Consider the following 20,389-nt stretch of genomic DNA (forward strand, 5'->3'; position numbering starts at 1 on the left):
TCTGTCTGCTGACCTGTCTGTTGACCTGTCTGTCTGCTAACCTGTCTGTCTGCTAACCTGTCTGTCTGCTGACCTGTCTGTTGACCTGTCTGTCTGCTAACCTGTCTGTCTGTTAACCTGTCTGTCTGTTAACCTGTCTGTCTGCTGACCTGTCTGTCTGTTCACCTGTCTGTCTGCTGACCTGTCTGTCTGCTAACCTGTCTGTCTGTTAACTTGTCTGTCTGCTAACCTGTCTGTCTGCTAACCTGTCTGTCTGCTGACCTGTCTGTCTGCTAACCTGTCTGTCTGCTGACCTGTCTGTCTGTTAACCTGTCTGTCTGCTGACCTGTCTGTCTGCTGACCTGTCTGTCTGTTTGTGTTTGTCTTTGTGTGTGTCTCTGTGTGTGTGTTTGTGTCTCTGTGTGTGTCTCTGTGTGTGAGACTCTGTTTGTGTGTGTCTCTGTGTGTCTCTGTGTGTACGTGACTGTGTGTGTGTGTGCCTGTGTGTGTCTGTGTGTGTGTGACTGTGTGTGTGTGTTTGTGTGTGGTGTGTGACTGTGTGTGCTTCTGCTCTCCTGCAGTCCTGGTCTGCACTCAGGGTTCAGAGGTCAACGTGATTAAAGGAGAGGAGAGAGGTCAGGCTGTCCTTGACTGTCCCCACGACCAGCGCTATGAAACATTCCCAAAGATGTTGTCCAAGGGGAGTTATGGAGGAAGGTGGTTGTCCACAGCAAGAGTCATCAAACAGACTCAGGGAGGGTTTTCAACGGGAGGTATGGTCTCCATGACGACACAGAGACGAGGGTCTTCACGGTGACCATCACCAACCTGACCGAGGAGGATTCTGGGAAATACTGGTGTGAAGTGGCCACATGGGGACCTAACCTTGTAACTGAAGTCCAGCTCACAGTGGGCAGAGGTGAGCGTTTCAATCACTACCAATATGTTCTGTGCAAAAGTATAAGGCGCAAATGAAAAATTTCAAAAAAAGCGCTCTACACTTATGTACTGCCTTACAGAGGACAAACAGATCCTGAAAACAACACTCCTGGGTGCTAATATGACGTAATATCATATCAGACTATTCTTAGTGTCTGTCTCTGTGTCTGAAGAACATGAATATGAAAAATGATGGATCAGGTCTTGTAATATCCTTTTGTTCTCCCTGCCCTGAGTGCCCCACCCCCTCCGTGTCCCCATCTGTCTGTTTACATCACACACACACACACACACACACATACACACACACATGCATACACACCAACACCTACACACACACACCACATACAAGTACACATGACACACACACATCACATGACATCTGTGTTTGTTGCTCATCATTCCCTCCAGTTTCTCCTCCTCCCAAACCTCCAGGCCCCGCCTCCACGTCTCGCCTCCACACAACAACAACATTCACCATGGCAACGCAGTTCTCCAACACTGCCACCGGTATGACTCCATCTCCCTCCATCTCTCTTTCTGTCTCTCCTTCTCCCTCTTTCCCTCCATACTGATCTCCTTCTTCAATTCAACTCTTCTTTTAACTCCACTTCCCTTCTAAATGTGAGTGTGTGTCAGTGAGGGTGTGTCAGTGAGTGTGTGTCAGTGAATGTGTGTCAGTGAGGGTGTGTCAGTGAGGGTGTGTCAGTGAATGTGTGTCAGTGAGGGTGTGTCAGTGAGGGTGTGTCAGTGAATGTGTGTCAGTGAGGGTGTGTCAGTGAGTGTGTGTCAGTGAGGGTGTGTCAGTGAATGTGTGTCAGTGAGGGTGTGTCAGTGAGTGTGTGTCAGTGATGGTGTGTCACTGATGGTGTGTCAGTGAGGATGTGTGACAGGAAGTTGTCACACACTGATTGACCGTCTGTTTCCTGTGTATGTAGGAGACACTGTCCCTGTGACAACAGCAATGCCAGACCAACAAGGTAACACACACACATACACACAAACCTAAACACATACACATGCACATACACGCATTTACACACACAACAGTATACTGTACTATAACTGCTAAACACCAGGTTGTATCATGCACTACAAGTACAAACAAAAGGTGTATAACAGAACAATAATCATTTGTATTTATTGGACTACAACTACCAGAAATCCGGCTCTGTAAAGGACTACAACTTCCAGACACCACGCTGACAGCAGCAGAATCATGTCTCACTGCACCACTAAGTGGTGGAAATATGTAATTACAGATGGGAGTCATTTCCTCTGTTTGAATCCTTTTTCTCTCCATTTCTGAGAGCAAACTGTAATGCTGTATGACTTGCTAATATGTTAACTAAAGTAAAATTGTAAAATGGAAGAGCCTTGAGTGTGTGTGTGTGTGTGTGTGTGTGTGTGTGTGTGTGTGTGTGTGTGCAGGAAGGCTGGTGTACAGTGCAGTAGCTCTGACTCCAGTCTTGCTGCTGGCGCTGTTTCTGGCTCTGATTCTGAGAGAGAGGAAGAGAACACACACCTGTACAGGTAACACACCTGACCATACTGAACACACAGCTGACACACCTGACAGCTACTATACACAATAACCATGTAATATAAAGTAGTATATTAGCAGAAATTGTGTTCAATATATATGGCGCTAATCTATCAGATGCTTCCGCAGCACTCAGGGTAAACTACACCAACACCTTGGCAGCCAATCACCTTTCAGACACTGCCTCCATGTCCAATCCCATCTATGACCCATCAACCAATCAGATCCCAGAGACAGGCTTTGTCAGCCCCACCCTGCATGGCAGAGCAGCCAATCATCAGCAAGAACAAGGAGGTCCAGACAACATCACTAACATCTACTCCAACACAGGACCAATCAGAGAGGCAGACAGTTTGACCTACTCCTCCATCTCTTTCAACAGCGCAACGGACCGTACAATCACAAGTTATGTTACCCATCCTGACCAGCCAATCACAGAGACAGACATTGTGGACTACGCTACTGTGTCCATTGTTAGAGCGTGAACTCTGAATTTGTTATTAACCCTACTTAACAGGGATACATTATTTCATTAATTATTTCACCCACTAACTCACTTTCTCACTCATTCACTCAATGATTTCAACCATCGGTCAGGAAATTGTATTCAGCTGATCATTCATTCATTCACCCATTCACTTGTTCACTCATACTTGCTGATTTCTAAGGACTTGTGTCCTCTGTTGTTTATGAGTTAAATATTAACAACTGACAATAATGTGCTATTGTTTTCACACAGCTGTTCGCTCTGAGAGGAAGATAATAAAAGTTAATTTGAGATACAGGGATACAACATGAGGAAGCTCAATATAGTCTCAGGCCTGCCTGTCTGTCTGACAGTTTTTCTGTTTTTTGAGAGGGAGAGACTCCTCCCCGAGGGGTAGAATGTTTTTTTCTCAGCTTTTGGCAGACTTCCATTCCTTTTATCAACTTACACACACACACACAAAGTTTCCTCTCCACTCACATTAGACTCGACGGTTCAACGACGACCTTGTTTCTGTTTCCAAAGTCAGAGAGGTAAGAGTATTACTGAGAATGACACAGTTTTTTTTAAAGAATTGTGAATAAGTTTGACTGAATTTGTTCCACTGGCTGTTTTGTACTGCATGTGTTCTACTGCATGTGTTCTACTGCATGTGTTCTACTGCATGTGTTCTACTGCATGTGTTCTACTGCATGTGTTCTACTGCATGTGTTCTACTGCATGTGTTCTACTGCATGTGTTCTACTGCATGTGTTCTACTGCATGTGTTCTACTGCATGTGTTCTGTTGCATGTATTCCACTGGCTGTGTTCTCCGTACAACAGAATATATCTACTCAAATTCTAAGAAGATCATTTGGGCGTTCCTGGAATTCAGCAGAGTACTGTACATGCAGTCCAACAAGTGTAGACACAAAGTAGAACACAGTGGAACAGTTGAAGTTCATTTAGCAGACGCTTTTATCGAAAGCGACTTCCAAGAGAGAGCTTTACAAAAGTGCATAGGTCAATAATCATAAATAACGAGATCGCCTCAATAACATTGCGGGCTGCCAAAGCATGAAGCACATTGTGAAAAGCAAAGCAAGTGCCAAAGGGAAGAACCACAAGAGCATGTAGTTAAACAAGTTACAATTAAACAACATTAACTTCAAAAGTGCAAGAGTGTACCTGCAGGAAAGCAAGCAACAATAATATAATTCACAGCGGGTACAGGAAGTTGCATCATAATCATAATAACATGAGCTTTCACTAATCCCTCTTAAAGGACACCACACTCTGTAGGTCTCGGTGAGGGTGTTAGCTAACACACGCACTACCATGTTGTTTTACAGTAACTGTTTCCTGTTTCCTGTTTCCTGTTTCCTGTTTCACGGTCAGCTAGGTGAGACTGAGAGCAATGCTGGGGCTTTGTTGATGCATTCAGACGTAGAGAAGATACAACACAACCTTTCCTTCATCACCCCTCAACACACACACACACAAACCCATACACACTCACAGACTCGCACACACACGCACACACTCACAGACTCGCACACACACAGACACACACACACACACATATTTTGGGACTGTGTTATGATGACACAAAGCGTATCTGTACTCCAAATCTGGCAAGGTATTCCTGGAATTTAATCGGTTTAGTAAGGAGGAGAGAAGGAGAGAGGGAGATAAGGAAAGAGACATAGGGGAGGGAGAGAGGGAGGGACTGAGAGAGAGGGAGGGACTGAGAGAGAGGGAGGGACTGAGAGAGAGGGAGGGACTGAGAGAGAGGGAGGGACTGAGAGAGAGGGAGGGACTGAGAGAGAGAGAGAGGAAAGGGAAGTAGTATATGCATTGAGTAAACCAGGCCATGGGAAACACTTGTTCCAAATGTGGAGGACATGAGGAGGGGGAATCTGAAGACAGGAGGGGGACAGGGGAGAACGAAACAACAAAAAATGAAGAGAACCAAAGTTCAGCAGCTCCTCTCCTGACCTCCAACCACGCTCAGTCTGGGAGCAACATCACAGCTCCTGTATTCAGCCACACAATCATCCAGGGCTCAGTTAACATCACCACGACAACGACAGCTCCAGCACAGGCTCAGAGGACGGGTAGAACTTCAACCCCTCACCACCCCTCCCCTCACGTCCCCTCACCACCCTTCCCCTCACCTCCCCTCACCACCCCTCCTCCCCTCAACACCCCTCCTTCCCTCACCTCCCCTCCTCCCCTCACCACCCCTCCTCCCCTCCCCTCACCTCACCTCACCACCCCTCCTCCCCTCACCTCCCCTCACCTCCTCCCCTCACCACTCCTCCTACCCTCACCTCCTCTCACCTCTCCACTCCTCCTCCCCTCACCACTCCTCCTCCCCTCACCTCCCCTCACCTCTCCACCCCTCCTCCCCTCACCTCCCCTCACCTAACCTCTCCGCTCCTCTTCCCCTCACCACTCCTCCTCCCCTCACCTCCCCTCACCACTCCTCCTCCCCTCACCTCCCCTCACCTCCCCTCACCACTCCTCCTCCCCTCTCCACCCCTCCTCCCCTCACCTCCCCTCACCTCCCCCCACCACTCCTCCACCCCTCACCTCCCCTCACCACCCCTCCTCCCCTCTCCACTCCTCCTCCCCTCACCACTCCTCCTCCCCTCACCTCCCCTCACCTCCCCTCACCACTCCTCCTCCCCTCACCAACCCTCCTCCCCTCTCCACTCCTCCTCCCCTCACCACTCCTCCTCCCCTCACCACCCCTCCTCCCCTCACCTCCCCTCCCCTCACCTCCCCTCCTCTCACCTCCCTCACCACTCCTCCTCCCCTCTCCACTCCTCCTCCCCTCACCTCCCCTCACCTCCCTCACCACTCCTCCTCCCCTCACCACCCCTCCTCCCCTCACCTCCCATCACCTCCCTCACCACTCCTCCTCTCCACTCCTCCTCCCCTCACCTCCCCTCACCTCCCTCACCACTCCTCCTCCTCAGGCTTTCAATCATATTTGCTTATTATAAACTGTGTCAGATTGCATTGTCATGAGGCTCGTCTCTCCTCTCCTACTTTCAGAAGATGCTTCCCCACACTGCAGTGACTCCATTGAAAGGTAAGAAGGCTGACGCACCACAACAGGAGCTACTGTCGTTGAAGAAGAATGGTGTTGCTGTCACAAAGTTGTAAACAAAATGTATCTATCCCCCCATCCTGCCCCACAGTGTCAAACTGAAACTCAAAACCAGTTTAAAGGAGAAGTTTCACTTCCTGAGGAGCGATACGTTCCTGTACGTGGCGGAGGGTCCGACGCCACTGAGCAGCATCTACACACAGCTTTACATCACCGAGGGCGAGAGCAAAGGGATCAACACAGAACATGAGATCAGGAGGATCGAGAACACGTCTGTTAGCAAAACAAGATCAGACAAACCCATCAAGTGCAACGACATCTTCAAAACCCGACCCGGACGAACAGAGCAGGTCATGATTGTGCTGATGAAGGGCATCGCAGGCATTGGGAAAACCATCTCTGTTCAGAAGTTTGTCCTAGACTGGGCAGAGAGGGAGGCCAATCAGGATATAGATTTCATCTTCGTGCTTCCGTTCAGAGAGCTGAATTTGATTCAAGGCCAACTCAGTGTCTTGGGTCTTCTGAAGGAATTCCACTCAGAGCTTAATGAAATTGAAGTAGCGGAGGTGTTTCAAAACCACAAAGTGCTTTTGATCTTCGACGGTCTGGATGAAAGCAGGTCTCTGGATTTCAATAACAACGAGAGAGTGTCTGATGTCACAAAGGAGTGTCCAGTTCACATTCTGGTGACTAACATCATAAGGAAGAACCTGCTTCAGTCTGCTCTCCTCTGGATAACCTCTCGACCCGCAGCAATTGTAGACGGCCTTCGTAAAACCATCCAACTCCACCTGTTGGATGTTGAAGTTCAAGGCTTCAACGACGAACAGAAGGATCAGTACTTCAGGAAGCAATTCAGTGACAATGAAGTCCTGGCCGACGCAATCATCTCACACGTCAAGGCAACGAGGAGCCTCCACATCATGTGTTACATACCCGTCATGTGTCGGATCACGTCCGTGGTCCTGTCGCAAAGAATGAGAGAAAACAAGTCTTCAAACATCCCGACGAGTCTGACCGAGATGTACGTAGACTTCCTCATCAGTCAAACAGAGCTCGCACAGGAGAAGTACGAAGGGCAAAACTACATGGACAGAGAGGAGGTCTTGGAATTTAGTCAAGACTTTATTCTGAAACTGGCTAAACTAGCATTCCAACAGCTTGAAAGAAAAAATGTCATTTTCTATAAGGAAGACATTAAAGGAAGTGGCTTTGATGTTGATGACGCTGCAGTGAAATGTGGACTGTGCACAGAAATCCTGAAGGTAGAACGTGGGCTGTATAAGAAGAAGGTGTACTGCTTTGTGCACCTGAGCTTTCAGGAGTTCCTCGCTGCTCTCTATGTGTTCTACTGCTGTGTCACCAAGAACATCAGTGCACTGGAGTCCTTCCTGGAGAACGTGTCTGCAGAGCAGCCCCTGCATGAGTTGCTGAAGAGAGTCGTGGATAAAGTTCTGCAGAGTAAGAATGGACACCTGGACCTGTTCCTCCGCTTCCTTCTTGGCATCTCACTGGAGTCCAACCAGACTCTCTTACAAGGCCTTCTGCCCCAGACAGAGAACATCTCAGAGACTGATGAGGAGATGAGGAAATACCTCAGGAAGCCAGACGTAGAGAATATCTCATCTGACACGTGCATCAACCTCTTCCTCTGCTTGATTGAGATGAAAGACAGCTCAGTGCATGAGGACATCCACAAGTTCCTCTTCGCACAAGATGATGATACTTTGTCGCTGGACGGGTGCTCGGCACTGGCCAATGCTCTCCTGCTGTGTCAGGGCGGGGTGGAAGAGTTGGACCTGTGGCAGCATGCCTGGCGCAAGAGAATGATCCCTGCGGTGAGGAAAAGCAGAAAGGCCATGTGAGTGTTTATGTTCTACTCTCCAAAGCAACTCGCAGAAGGGATTTGAACCTGTGCCCTCTTGTGTTACTGTACCATTGAGCTACAGCATCCATCACCTCAAGTTTTGATTTCAAACTGACACTCTACTGTCTCCTCATTAGCCACACAGGCCAGATAGAGATGGGATTTAAGTCTTGAGCATCACTGCTGCGACTGTTGCAACCTATTGTTTCTAGGGGTTAGGACTATGGTAGAGAAACAAGCTAACCCTGTTTGTGGGGGTAGGGGCCGGGGCTAGAAATGCACTAACCATGTGTGTTTCTCCAGACTGAATGACATGAACCTCAGCCCGGAGGACTGTGTTTCCCTGGCCTCCTCCCTCAAGTCACCGGACTCTCATCTGAGAGAGCTGCACCTCAGAGAAGATAAGCTGACTGGTGGCGGTGACCTGAGTGACGTCTTCGCTTCCCTGGGAGATTGTCACTGTAAGCTGGAGATATTGAGGTCAGTGCCTTTGTCAGGGGTTTTTCATCGAAAACATTTGTGTCTCTTTTCCATCCAGACAAATTCTACTCAGCAGAGTGAATCAGTGTATCTCCCAACACGTCCCTCATCACACCTTACATGTAGTACATCACTGGCTGTATGGATTACCTAGGCTTTCTCGAACACTGCAAAATGATCTGTAAATACATAAGAAGTATCATCTTTATGTCTCACAAGAAACACAGAGGTATGACAGAGGTGTAGATGGGATGTGAATCCTGGCTGTGAGACCTCCAGTCAGCAGTCTTAACCACTTCACCACACTGCAGCTCATGAATGTTCTGTTTCTACAGACTGACTGATGTGGAACTCAAACCTAAGGATTGTGCAACACTGGCCTCCTTCCTCCAGTCACCACATTGTCCTCTGAGAGAGCTGCACCTGGGATATATTTTCCCCTCTGGTGACGATGAAGTACTGCTGGATATTTCTGCCTGCCTGAAAGCATCTAAACTGAGTTTATTGAGGTAAGGAGCTTAGATCCAGATAATTAAATAAACTGTCTTTCCCCAAAGGAAATGTAAGATTAGTGCTTTGAGGGGTTCAGTTTTAACTTCTCCAACATGTTATTTATGTTCAAAAACAGACATAACATGTTTGCCACTTAATCACTGATACATTTTACATCTCTTGTTTAGACTGAACAGCTGTCTCCTGACAGAAAACTATTGTAGGGAGTTGACTTCAACCCTTATTTCCATCTCCCACTTGAAAGAGTTGGACCTGAGTCATAACAACCTGCAGGATTCAGGAGTGAAGCTGCTCTCTGATGGACTGAAGAGTCCACACTGTAGACTGGAGATCCTGAGGTCAGTGATCAGACACACATGGAACCAGACAGGGACACATAGAACATGTTGAAGAAGTCTGTCAACAATGCACCCAGTGATGTCAACAACACCCACCAGCAGAGGGCAGCAGTGTTGTAACGTCCTGATGACTTCTCTCTGCAGGCTGTCGTTCTGTGGAGTCACAGAGGAAGGCTGTGCTTCTCTGGCTTCAGCTCTCAGCTCAAACCGCTACCTGAGAGAGTTGGACCTGAGCTTCAATCACATAGGAGACATAGGACCGAAGAAACTGAAAGATTCAAACTTGAGACTGAAGAAACTCAAGTTAGTTTTGGTCGATGACACATTCATACAGTAGACTGCATACATTATGTGTAATGCACAGTTTGTGCATTGTCCCATGAATAATTCTATAATTATGGGTCAGTCTATATAGTCAGTGAGGAACTTACTGTTTTAAAATCCTTTGCATTTTATTTTAAATCTTTTTTCATATGTCTGCAACAGCAGAAGATGAGATCTTTGTGTGTGTGTGTTTCTTACTGTTTGTACCTGTGTCTCCTACAGTGTGGACCACAATGAGGAGATCTGGGTAAAACCACATCTTATTAAACGGTGTAAGTGCTGTCTTAAATCAAATGTAACCATTTTCACCACAACTAGCGAAACACGCAAACACACACGCACTTAAACACACATTTCTCCACGCAGTTCTGATCCGGCCTGTCCCCTCTGTTCTGTAGATGACAAGTACCTCACACTGGACCCAAACACAGCTCACAGAACCCTCTCTCTGTCTGAGGACAACAGGAGGGTGGAGGCGGTGGAGGAGGACCAGCCGCATCCTGATCACCCTGAGAGGTTTGATGAAGAGGAGCAGGTGCTGGGTACAGAGAGTCTGACTGGACGCCATTACTGGGAGGTGGAGTGGAAAGGGGACTGGATATTGGTAGGAGTCACATATGGCAGCATCCAGAGGAAAGGGAGTACCTCTGCCTGCAGCCTTGGAGACAACGACAAGTCCTGGTGTCTCCTGTGCTCCAATTTTGGGCCATACATGTGGCACAATCATCAACGGACTTATCTCCCTGCTGCCTGGTTACCAGTACCCAGCAGAGTAGGAGTTTACCTGGACTGGCCGGCTGGACTCGTGTCCTTCTACAGGGTCTCCTCTGACACGATGACCCACCTGTACACGTTCATCACCACCTTCTCTGAGCCCCTCTACCCAGCGTTTTGGATTGGGCAGCCAGGGTACTCTGTGTCCCTGTGCCAAGTAGGGCAGCCGTGAACCTTATTCATATTTACCAGCCTGGACACAGTCTCTCTCTCTCTCTCTCTCTTTCTCTCTCTCTCTCTCTCTCTCTCTCTCTCTCTCTCTCTCTCTCTCTCTCTCTCTCTCTCTCTCTCTCTCTCTCTCTCTTTCTCTCTCTTTCTCTCTCTCTCTCTCTCTCTCTCTCTCAGAATCAGAATCAGAAGGGATTTTATTCGCCATGAGTGTTTGCACAAACAAGGAATTTACTTTGGCAGGGAGGTGCATTCATTACAGTTTTTCACAATTGCTAAAACATATTCTTGAAACAGTCATCTATTTTTTCAAAACTGTAAACACAAAACCTCATCTTCAAGCACTATTTACAAAACCTCTGAATTCTCTTGCAAAATGAAACTTTCGCCTCAAAACAGTTTTATCTGTCCTCAAAATCAAACACTGCTCTCAAATCATAAACAAAGCGATCAAAATGATATACACTATCAAGCAGTCAGTAAACAATACACCAACAAATTGAAAACACATTGTTCAAAACATATAGTTCTCAAGGAGAAGTACATTTTTACGTAATCTCAAAACTAATTTCATAATTATCCGTCATTGTCTTTTGATGAACGAAAACATGTTCTATCATAGTAGCTCAACATTTATCAGAAATTACTACTCTGCTTTGCTCTTTGCAATTGTTCTTGTTCTTTCTCCTCCTTGTACCCCTATACAGTACTATACTGGCCTTGCATAGTTTGTCACCAAAGGGCACTCTACAACGTCCCTGTTGGCAACACGAGTGGGGCAGAATGTTAGGGAAATCTGTTTGTTTTGTTACGCGTTTCTGAATTTTTTTTTTCATTACAGTAATTTTCTATATCGTCCGATATATCAGAGTACTATACCCTGCATCTCACTACCCACAACTCACTCTTGTTCTTTGTTGATATAAACCTGCAACCAGTCTAAATCTATTGAGCATTCAGTACTGTTACTGTAACAAATGGAAAGTGCAATGTTCAGGGCCATACCATTTGTTACGTAATTGTACAGTATAGAGCCTACAATGCACTGTACTACAGTATACAATACTATACAGTAAAAGGGACAAAAATCAAAAGGAGTAAACGTGATCAATGTGCTTCTTCTTGTCTTTGGGCTGAGTCAGGGTCATTGACATCACAAGGAATATTTTCCCACCTTCAACAACCTGTTTGCTCTCTGAACTGGCTTATATTGGTTGTGTCACATCATTTAAAAACAAGTGAAATCAATTTTGAGTGGTTGTGTTTAGTCAATGACATGTTTTTTCTATTTGTATTTGATTGTTGCCATTTGTGTTTACCAGTATGGATGACATGTCCATTAGAGTGCAGAATGTGTTTTGAGAATGAGAATGTGTTTAGAGTTTTGCTGAAAAGTCTATGTGAGATTTGCAAATTGTGTTTTACCATGTGAAATGGTTTAAGGTATTGACAACAGACTGCACAATTAGCTACATGAGTTTAGGCAACTGATAACTTTGTTCAGCCAATGGGTTTTAGTGTTTTAGCAATTCAGAAAAACTGTACCTTCACCTCCTGAATGGAGAGTTTCGTCACAGTAGAGGGGGGGAGGAGGGAGGCCTCATGGATGGGAAGTGGTAGTTCAGGACTGTCCAATTGTCTTTCAAATCTGCAGTAGAACTCATTCAGGTCGTTGGCCAGACGAGAGTCGTTAGTGGAGTGGGGGGCTCTGGGCTTGTAGTTGGTGATCTGCCTGAGCCCCTCCAGACAGAAGCAGAGTCGTTAGCAGAGAACTGACGCTTCAGTTCTCAGAGTACAGTCGTTTAGCCTCTCTCACCGCCTTGCTAAACCTGTTGAATCTCCTTGAATCTCTCTCTCGCTCACTCAAACACTCTCTCACTCTCATACACTCACACATTCACTCTCTCTCTCATACACTCAGTCACTCTCTCTTTCTCTCACTCTCTCCTTTGATTACTCACTCACTGTAGTCTGCGAGCTGATGACCTTTGATCTCCTAAACCCTGTCCTAGAGCTCCCTCTGGTGGTCATTTTGAGATGTCAAAAGATAGTTTTTAAATATTTCCCACAGTTTTTATGCACATTACAATTAAATATTAGCTATAATAATAACAACAGACTTGATTGAGTTAAGCATAAGTTGATTATTTTTTCCAAAGAACAACGTTCGACCAGAGCAATGTACTGTAATAATCTACAGTTGTACGTTCAAGGTATCTATGGCGATTAATCAATGAAAATATAAAAATTATACAACTAACTTTTTTACCGATTGCCAAGGCATTTTCTTGAAACTGTTTTTGCTAAACTGTACTCACTGATCTTTACACCTAACCATTAAAATGTTACACTTTTTTGTTATTTTTTTATAATGCAAAACTATTAGAACAATTTGTTTTAATATCTTGGTGTAGCTACGGGATGAAAATGTCTCAACATGAATTCACGAGGCAGCGCACGGTGGTTCAGGAACTGAGTAGGGGATTATTTAGTTTGATCTCATTGTTTGACATTTGATTGTTTGTTCGTTCTTTCATCGTTTTTTTATGACTGTATTATTGGTCGCACCTATAAGCTATTACGTATTGTTTTTCCATTTGTTCGTTTTTCATTGAACTGTTATGCTCTTTTGTGTTTGCATGGCAGGGCTCCCATTTCAGAGACTGACTCAGTGTTTCACCTGTGTTTGAGTGACACCCTGCTGGGATAAAGGTGAAAGAGACAGACACGGAGACAATCTTTGAGACTAATAAGACTAAGAGTCAGTACCCTGTGTGACAACACAAAACTAAAGAATACAAAAATACGAAAAAAAAATATTTAAAATGTATATAAATAAATACAAATATTAAACAATGGACAATAAAAACATTTAAATGTCAACGTTAAACAATGAGGCTAAGCTGATTCATCCATAACAAAGTAGTTAATCAAGCATTTTAATACCTAATTTATTTGTATTTAATATCAATCAAAGGTTACATTTGTTTACATCCCTTGGCTAAATCAAGGCGAGTTCCAAACTCAAAACAGCTGCAACAAAACATGACTGTTTGTGTTTTTGCTTGTTGGAATGTGATTTTCATTGTGGTCACACATCTTATATTTTTACCAAGTACAGTTTTTGTAAATATACTAAAAACATTAAACCAAGTTACTGCCCTGTGGTCTCTATCAGTGATGAATTATATATTAATATTTTTCAGTAAAAAATAATAACAAATTTAAGAGGATGTGTGGCATAATAAAGCGAGGCGTTTCTCCCTGAAGGGCTGAACTTGCATTTGACTCTGTGTTGTTCCAGAACACATAGCACTCCCTTTTGTGTAAACTTGTTCAGGAGGACCACCTGATAAGGTATTGTTAGCAATGCAGTTCTCACATTAGTGGACGTGCTTGCTCCTTCAACCCATGTTTCGTGTGGGAATCCGATGCCTTTTCTCTTGGTAGAAGGTTGTGTAATATCAGGCTGATGCAGGACTGGCTGGGTGAACGAGTTGTTACCAAGAGGGAGAGAGGGGGGAGGAGAAGGAGGGAGGGGGAGAGAAAGAGATGGAGAAAGAAAGAGAGAGATCTGAGTTTGATGTCTCTATTATGTAAGAATTACAACAACTCAGAGTTAGAAACTGGAGGCTCACGGACTTCAGAGTCATCACCGGGAACACCCTGAGACTGGGTGTATTCAAGATACTCACCCGTCATTTCTACACACAGACTATTGTGTTCTTTTGACAATGTCTTAAGTGTGAGAGGTCAATGAGAATGTCTTGAGTGGTAAAATCATTCAAATCCCATAATTCTCACAGTGTTTGCACTGTGCCACATATCTAAAGCCTCGCCTGTTGATACAGGTCTTTGCAGCTTTTCTCATAAGTAGCCTTAATTCGATATATAACATCTAATTTATCCTTCCTCGCCCTCCAAAGCATATAGACTCTGGCTCAATAACAGAACAGATTGAATGGTTGCAGAAGGTGAGGATGACGTTGTTGGTGACTGAACCATAAAAGGTGGTCATGATTCAACTTCCTGTGCGGAATTTTCACTTCGGAATGCATTGTCACATGACCATCCCTCTCGTCTGTTCTTCATCTCCTCACTCACCTGTGTGTATAAAAGAGAGTGGCCCAGGTGTGCTACAAACAGATATATCTGAGGACAGGTAAGACTAACCGTCTTGTAGCTTGACTTCTCTTGCTGTTGAAAAGATTTGATAAAAATGAACAGTTTCTTGTTTTTTTTTCTTTTAATAAAAAAATTAAGATGAATATTTTTTTATTTAATCTCCGAATCTTTAATTTAGTTTTGACAGTGAATTATGGACATTTCTCAGATAATTGAATGTGTTTTTACGTATGGCTAATATTTTTACGATTCTATTAAAACTTTGGATACATGTTTTTCACATGTGATTGCATAATCCATTTAAACAATAAATAACTTTAATTAATTAATTAATTCTGCTCATGGAATTTAGCATATTTTAAGAAAAAATAAAAGGAAATAGATAAGGAATTGGATACATAAATGTAATGCTTTATGTGCTTTGCAGTTTTGCCTTAAAGTTTCCTTCCTTGTCATCAACAACTCTCCAATGTGGACTATAACTTCACTGGTATTGCTGGTACCTTTACTGCTGGTACTGGTTAACACCAAATACACTTCAGGTAAGGAACTGGTTTTACCTATCGATCTTCCTGTGTCTCCTTACATTCTTCTCTCTCTCCCCCAATGTTTACCATGTGTGTAAAAATGCTGTGATTTTAGATCATGTACTTGTTTTATGTTTATTTTAACCATGTAAAGTGACATGACAGTGAAAGTATTTTGAAAAGCGCTACATAAATAAAATGTATTATTAATATTATTATTATTATCATCCACAGTTCAGGTTTTTCTTTTCTTGTATCTGCCTCTCATTCTCTCTTCCTTCTATCAATTCAATGTATCTCTGCTCCCCATTTCTCTCCTCATCGCTCTCCCTCAGAATCAAAACGTGTTTTTATTGCCATACAAGTTTTCACAAAGACGGAATTTACTGTAGCCAGAAGGTGCATTCAATAAACACATACAGGGAGTCAGATGGCTGAGCGGTGAGGGAGACGGGCTAGTAATCAGAAGGTTATATGGCACGGCGGGGACATATTCCCCGCCGTGCCACATGACATTGTGTCCTTGGGCAAGGCACTTCACCCTACTTGCCTCGGGGGGAATGTCCCTGTACTTACTGTAAGTTGCTCTGGATAACAGCGTCTGCTAAATGACTAAATGTAAAATATACAGATTTTTTATTTATTTTTAATGTATAAATACAATTTTAAAAAGTCTAATACTAATGAGCTAAACAATAACTAAAGAGCTAAACAGTACTGTAAGAAATAACATAGATATAAATATAAAAAGTTCCAAAATATATCAAATAAAATAGGGCAGCAAAATAAGGCAGCATAGTGCAAAATGTGCAAAGTAGGTGGTGGATGGACTTTAAATCATATATAAAAGTGGGAGTCCTTGGCCTTGTTGAAGAGGCTTCGGATGGGAAGAAACTGATCTTCTGTCGTCAAGTTTTGGTCCTGATGGACCGCAGCCTTTGTTCTCTCGTTTTCTCTTTCCCTCTCCCTCCATCTCTACACCTTCTTCTCTCTGCCCCTCCCTTTCCCCTCCCCTTTTACTCCTCTGTCTTTTCCTTCCTCTCCCTCCCTCCTAATTATCTCTCTACCTCCCTACCTCCCTTCCTCTTTCTCTGTCCTCCATGTCTCTCTGTATCTCCTTCTCTTTCTCACCAACGCACGTGACCACCAGACTTCCCACTGTCTCCACAGGCGTGATCATCACCAGCTGTGAGGCGTGTCACCCACAGGCCAACTGCCACACGGCGCCCGTCACAGGCCAGAGCGGAGAGGGCGTGGCCTCAGCCAGCCAATCTGTTTCCTGCGTTTGCAAAAGCGGTTTCACAGGCGACGGCCTCACCTGCTCGCCCCTCTTCGCCCACGCCCCTCCCCCTCCCGCCCGCCACCTCCGCGCCCGCCGCGCCGCCCCCAGCTCCAACCAGGCCCAGGTGACCTTCACCTGTGGGTTCTACCAGTGTCCGGCCGGCCAAGACTGCCTCACCATCAATGGGGTACAGCAGTGTGCCGACCCATGCCAGACCTACACTGTCCTGAACGACCCCTGGCGCGCCACCAACAACCCGTCCACCCCTACGGACCGGCACTGCGACCGCTTTGTGGCGTGGGACGGCTGGTACCGCATGTTTGTGGGCAACACCAGCGTGTCCATGCCCGACAAGTGTGTGGAGCAGTACATGTGTGGCACCCAGGCTCCTCTCTGGTTGGCGTTCCCCAACCCGCAGCTCATCGAAGGGGTAAGATACGGCCTAAACCTAACCCTGCTGCAACCATACCCATAAACCTAGCCCCAACCCCGAACCTAACCTCAACCCTGACACTAACCCACAATATCCTTTAGGGGAATTCCTAAAGTATCCATCATCCCATTATAGCTTTATTATATTTTGATTGCATTATAATTTGTGTGTGTGTGTGTGTGTCCAGGTGGTCAAGAGCTCTGTATGTGCCAGCTTCAGAGGTGTATGCTGTTGGGTTCAGTCCCAGCCCATCCATGTCAAAGCCTGCCCAGGGAACTACCATGTCTACAAGTTTGTCACACCTCCAGGCTGCTACTTTGCCTACTGTGCAGGTCAGGAGGAAGGCATTTGTCAATCTGCTCTTTCATTCTGTCATTCGCTTACTAATTCAGTCATTTGTGTCGTCCGTCAATCTATCTTTCAGCTGTGGACTCCAACCCCACAACACAACCACCAACCACCACAACCACAACACAACCACCAACCACCACAACCACAACACAACCACCAACCACCACAACCACAACACAACCACCAACCACCACAACCACAACACAACCACCAACCACCACAACCACAACACAACCACCAACCACCACAACCACAACACAACCACCAACCACCACAACCACAACACAGCCACCAACTACCACAACCACAACACAACCACCAACCACCACAACCACAACACAGCCACCAACTACCCCAACCACAACACAACCACCAACCACCACAACCACAACACAGCCACCAACTACCACAACCACAACACAACCACCAACCACCACAACCACAACACAAGGTGTCACGTTGACTACACCATCCGTTGACATGACAACAGGGAAAATGATGTGTGTGAGCTGTAAAGAGGGGGAGGTCTGTGTGAGCAAAGATGGTGTCACCTGGACATGTGAGAGACCAGGTGAGACATGCCCTGGACACCTCCACCTTTGGTATTCGTGGTATACTTCCTGGTTTACTGACGTGATGACATCTCCTCGGTCATGGCGTTGTTTTTGTTGTGGGTTGGCTTAAAGTTTCCTGTTCTTTCCTCCCTCCTCCTGTTCTTTGCCCTCTCCTCCATCTCTCCCCTTCCCCCTCTCCTCCTCCTCCTCCCCCTCTCCTCCCCTCTCCTCCTCCTCCTCTCCCCCTCTCCTCCTCCTGTTCCTCTCCTCCCCTCTCCTCCTCCTCCTCCTCTCCTCCCCTCTCCTCCTCCTCCTCCTCTACCCCTCTCCTCCTCCTCCTCCTCTCCTCCCCTGTTTCTCCTCCCCCTCCCCTCCAGAGAACCCCTCTATCCCTGTGCCTGTGATGGTGTGTGGTCACAGCACGCTGGAGGTGGGGCTGGTGAAGGCTCGGCTGGCAGCCATCGGCCTGGACTCCTCCTCTGCTCACCTGGCCGACCCCCGCTGCTCTTCCCACCAGGAGCATGATGGGACTGTGTGGTACCAGGTGGAGCGCAGGGAGGGCAGCTGTGGAACCACTCTGAGGGTGAGAGGAGAGTTACTGAGGATAAGACCCAAACCTTTAACCCTGACACCAAAAACTGTAGCGCAGTACAGTGAAGCAGTTTTGATGTGTAACTGTAGGCGATAATGTAAGACAAACATCACCTCTTTCCTCAGACAGACATATAGAACAAAAACAATAACATTGTGACATGCTGGCTTTAACCGACTAAGTGGTAAAATGGTCACTAACAGAGATTAAAACCTGAACCCATAACAAGATCGATGCACCCTTTAGTACCTCTTTGCATTCCAACCCCTGATCACTACCCTGGCTCCTTCAAACTCTCATCCTCTCCTCTCCCCTCCCCTCACCAGACCAACGGCAGCCACGCCATCTACTCCAACAGTCTGTTTGTCTACCCAGTAGGCAACGTGACCTTTGTTCGCCCCCTGAGCGTCCCGTTCTCCTGCTCCTACCCTCTGGAGACAGACTCCAGTCTGGGCGTGGCTGTTCGACCATACCTGGCGTAGGTGGACACACACACACACACACATATGCATGCACACATTCTGTCTCAGGGGGGATTTCCTGTATCGTAGACCCTCGATCTTATACATCTTTTCTTTTGACGCCACGCAGCGTGGAATCCGCTGCTGTCGGCCAGGGTTCAAAGGTCAAGGCGTCCATGACCCTGTTCCACAACGCCAACTACACCCAGCCTTACGCCACGGGCCCCGTCACCATGGCGCTGGGCTCTGTCCTGCACGTGGGCGTATCCGTGGACGACAAGGAGACGGAACGCTTTGTGGTCGTCCTGGACGACTGCTACGCCACCCACTCATCCAATCCTGCAGACCTCATGAGATACTACCTCATACAGAATGGGTGTGTGTGTCGGTGTGTGTGTGTTGGTGTGTGTGTGAGGGTGTGTGTGTCGGTGTGTGTGTGTCGGTGTGTGTGTGTCGGTGTGTGTGTGTCGGTGTGTGTGTGAGGGTGTGTGTGTCGGTGTGTGTGTGAGGGTGTGTGTGTGCTGGCATGTGACCTTCTGTGTGTGTCTGCTTTGTTGTTGTTTTATATAAGTCTTTGTGCCTATGTCTCTTCCGTGTCCTCCAGTTGCCCTAGTGACCGTCGCCAGGTGACCGTGGAGGAGAGTGGCTTGTCCCTCCAGGCTCGCTTCTCTGCGCTGCTGTTCCTGTTCCAGGGGGACTACAGGGACGTCTACCTGCACTGCAGCCTCAACCTGTGTGACCAGAGGAGCTCCTCCTGCTCTCCTGTGAGTCCTCCCACCCTCCTCCCTGGTCTCTCTGAGACAGAAATATTATTTAATACAGAAATTGGATGTAAATAATAATCAAACATATACATATATGCATGTAACTACATCACACACGGATTTAACTGCATCACCTATCTGTCACCACAGTCTTGTTCAGCCAGGAAACGTCGTTCGTTGACCCCAACTGTAAGCCTGGCTCCTCTCACCTTTGGGCCAATCACATGTGAGGATGAAAGTCACTGACCAATCAGAAACTTTGAAAGTTGCCATCAGATTTTGACTAACAGACAACATGTCTTTCTTTGTTTGCAGGGACCGAGATTTAAGATGTGATAACATCAGAACTTCTGAATCAAACAAATTAATTATTTATAAAAAGTAATACCAAATTATTTATTTCAACAACTGATCAAGAAGCCTATTTCAAATGAATACACTATCCACAATGCCTATTCATATCTTCCATGTTATCTGTGGTGATTTTAGGTCATTGTTTTTATCAGTGCTTAGCAACCCCACATCTCTCATTCAGAGAAATAGTTTGCAAATATAAGGTAATTGAATATGTAATAAAGATGTAAGCATAATTGATGTTATCTTTGTATCTTTACGCCTGTATGTTAAACAGTCTACAGATGGATAGCTACAACTATTGTTATTGCTGGTGTTAGTAATAAAGAGGCCGAACACATGTAGCCTATTTGTGTCATGTCACGTAAAGTTACGGTAAAGACTGCTTTTTAGTGTAAACATTGAGATCTACAGTTTTGAACTAGGAAGAGAAAC

General features: G+C 45.9%; 2 protein-coding genes across 2 annotated transcripts; both read left to right on the forward strand.

The window, feature by feature from the left end:
- Window positions 1-4,732: 4,732 nt before the first annotated feature.
- Window positions 4,733-13,788, forward strand: LOC146237350 (NACHT, LRR and PYD domains-containing protein 12-like). Its single transcript, XM_084685150.1, has 9 exons — window positions 4,733-5,046; window positions 5,993-6,029; window positions 6,139-7,908; window positions 8,218-8,394; window positions 8,730-8,903; window positions 9,075-9,245; window positions 9,390-9,548; window positions 9,792-9,841; window positions 9,968-13,788. The coding sequence occupies exons 1-9, from the start codon at window positions 4,803-4,805 to the stop codon at window positions 10,513-10,515; spliced, it is 3,330 nt and encodes a 1,109-aa protein (XP_084541276.1). The 5' UTR covers window positions 4,733-4,802; the 3' UTR covers window positions 10,516-13,788.
- A 684-nt stretch (window positions 13,789-14,472) lies between these two features.
- LOC146237351 (pancreatic secretory granule membrane major glycoprotein GP2-like) lies at window positions 14,473-19,846 on the forward strand. Its single transcript, XM_084685907.1, has 9 exons — window positions 14,473-14,485; window positions 16,334-16,875; window positions 17,066-17,210; window positions 17,303-17,800; window positions 18,161-18,366; window positions 18,702-18,853; window positions 18,967-19,212; window positions 19,441-19,600; window positions 19,751-19,846. The coding sequence occupies exons 1-9, from the start codon at window positions 14,473-14,475 to the stop codon at window positions 19,844-19,846; spliced, it is 2,058 nt and encodes a 685-aa protein (XP_084542033.1).
- Window positions 19,847-20,389: the final 543 nt, after the last annotated feature.

Source organism: Hypomesus nipponensis, chromosome 21, assembly GCF_054491055.1.
Source record: "Hypomesus nipponensis isolate SF chromosome 21, ASM5449105v1, whole genome shotgun sequence".
NCBI lineage: Eukaryota > Metazoa > Chordata > Actinopteri > Osmeriformes > Osmeridae > Hypomesus > Hypomesus nipponensis.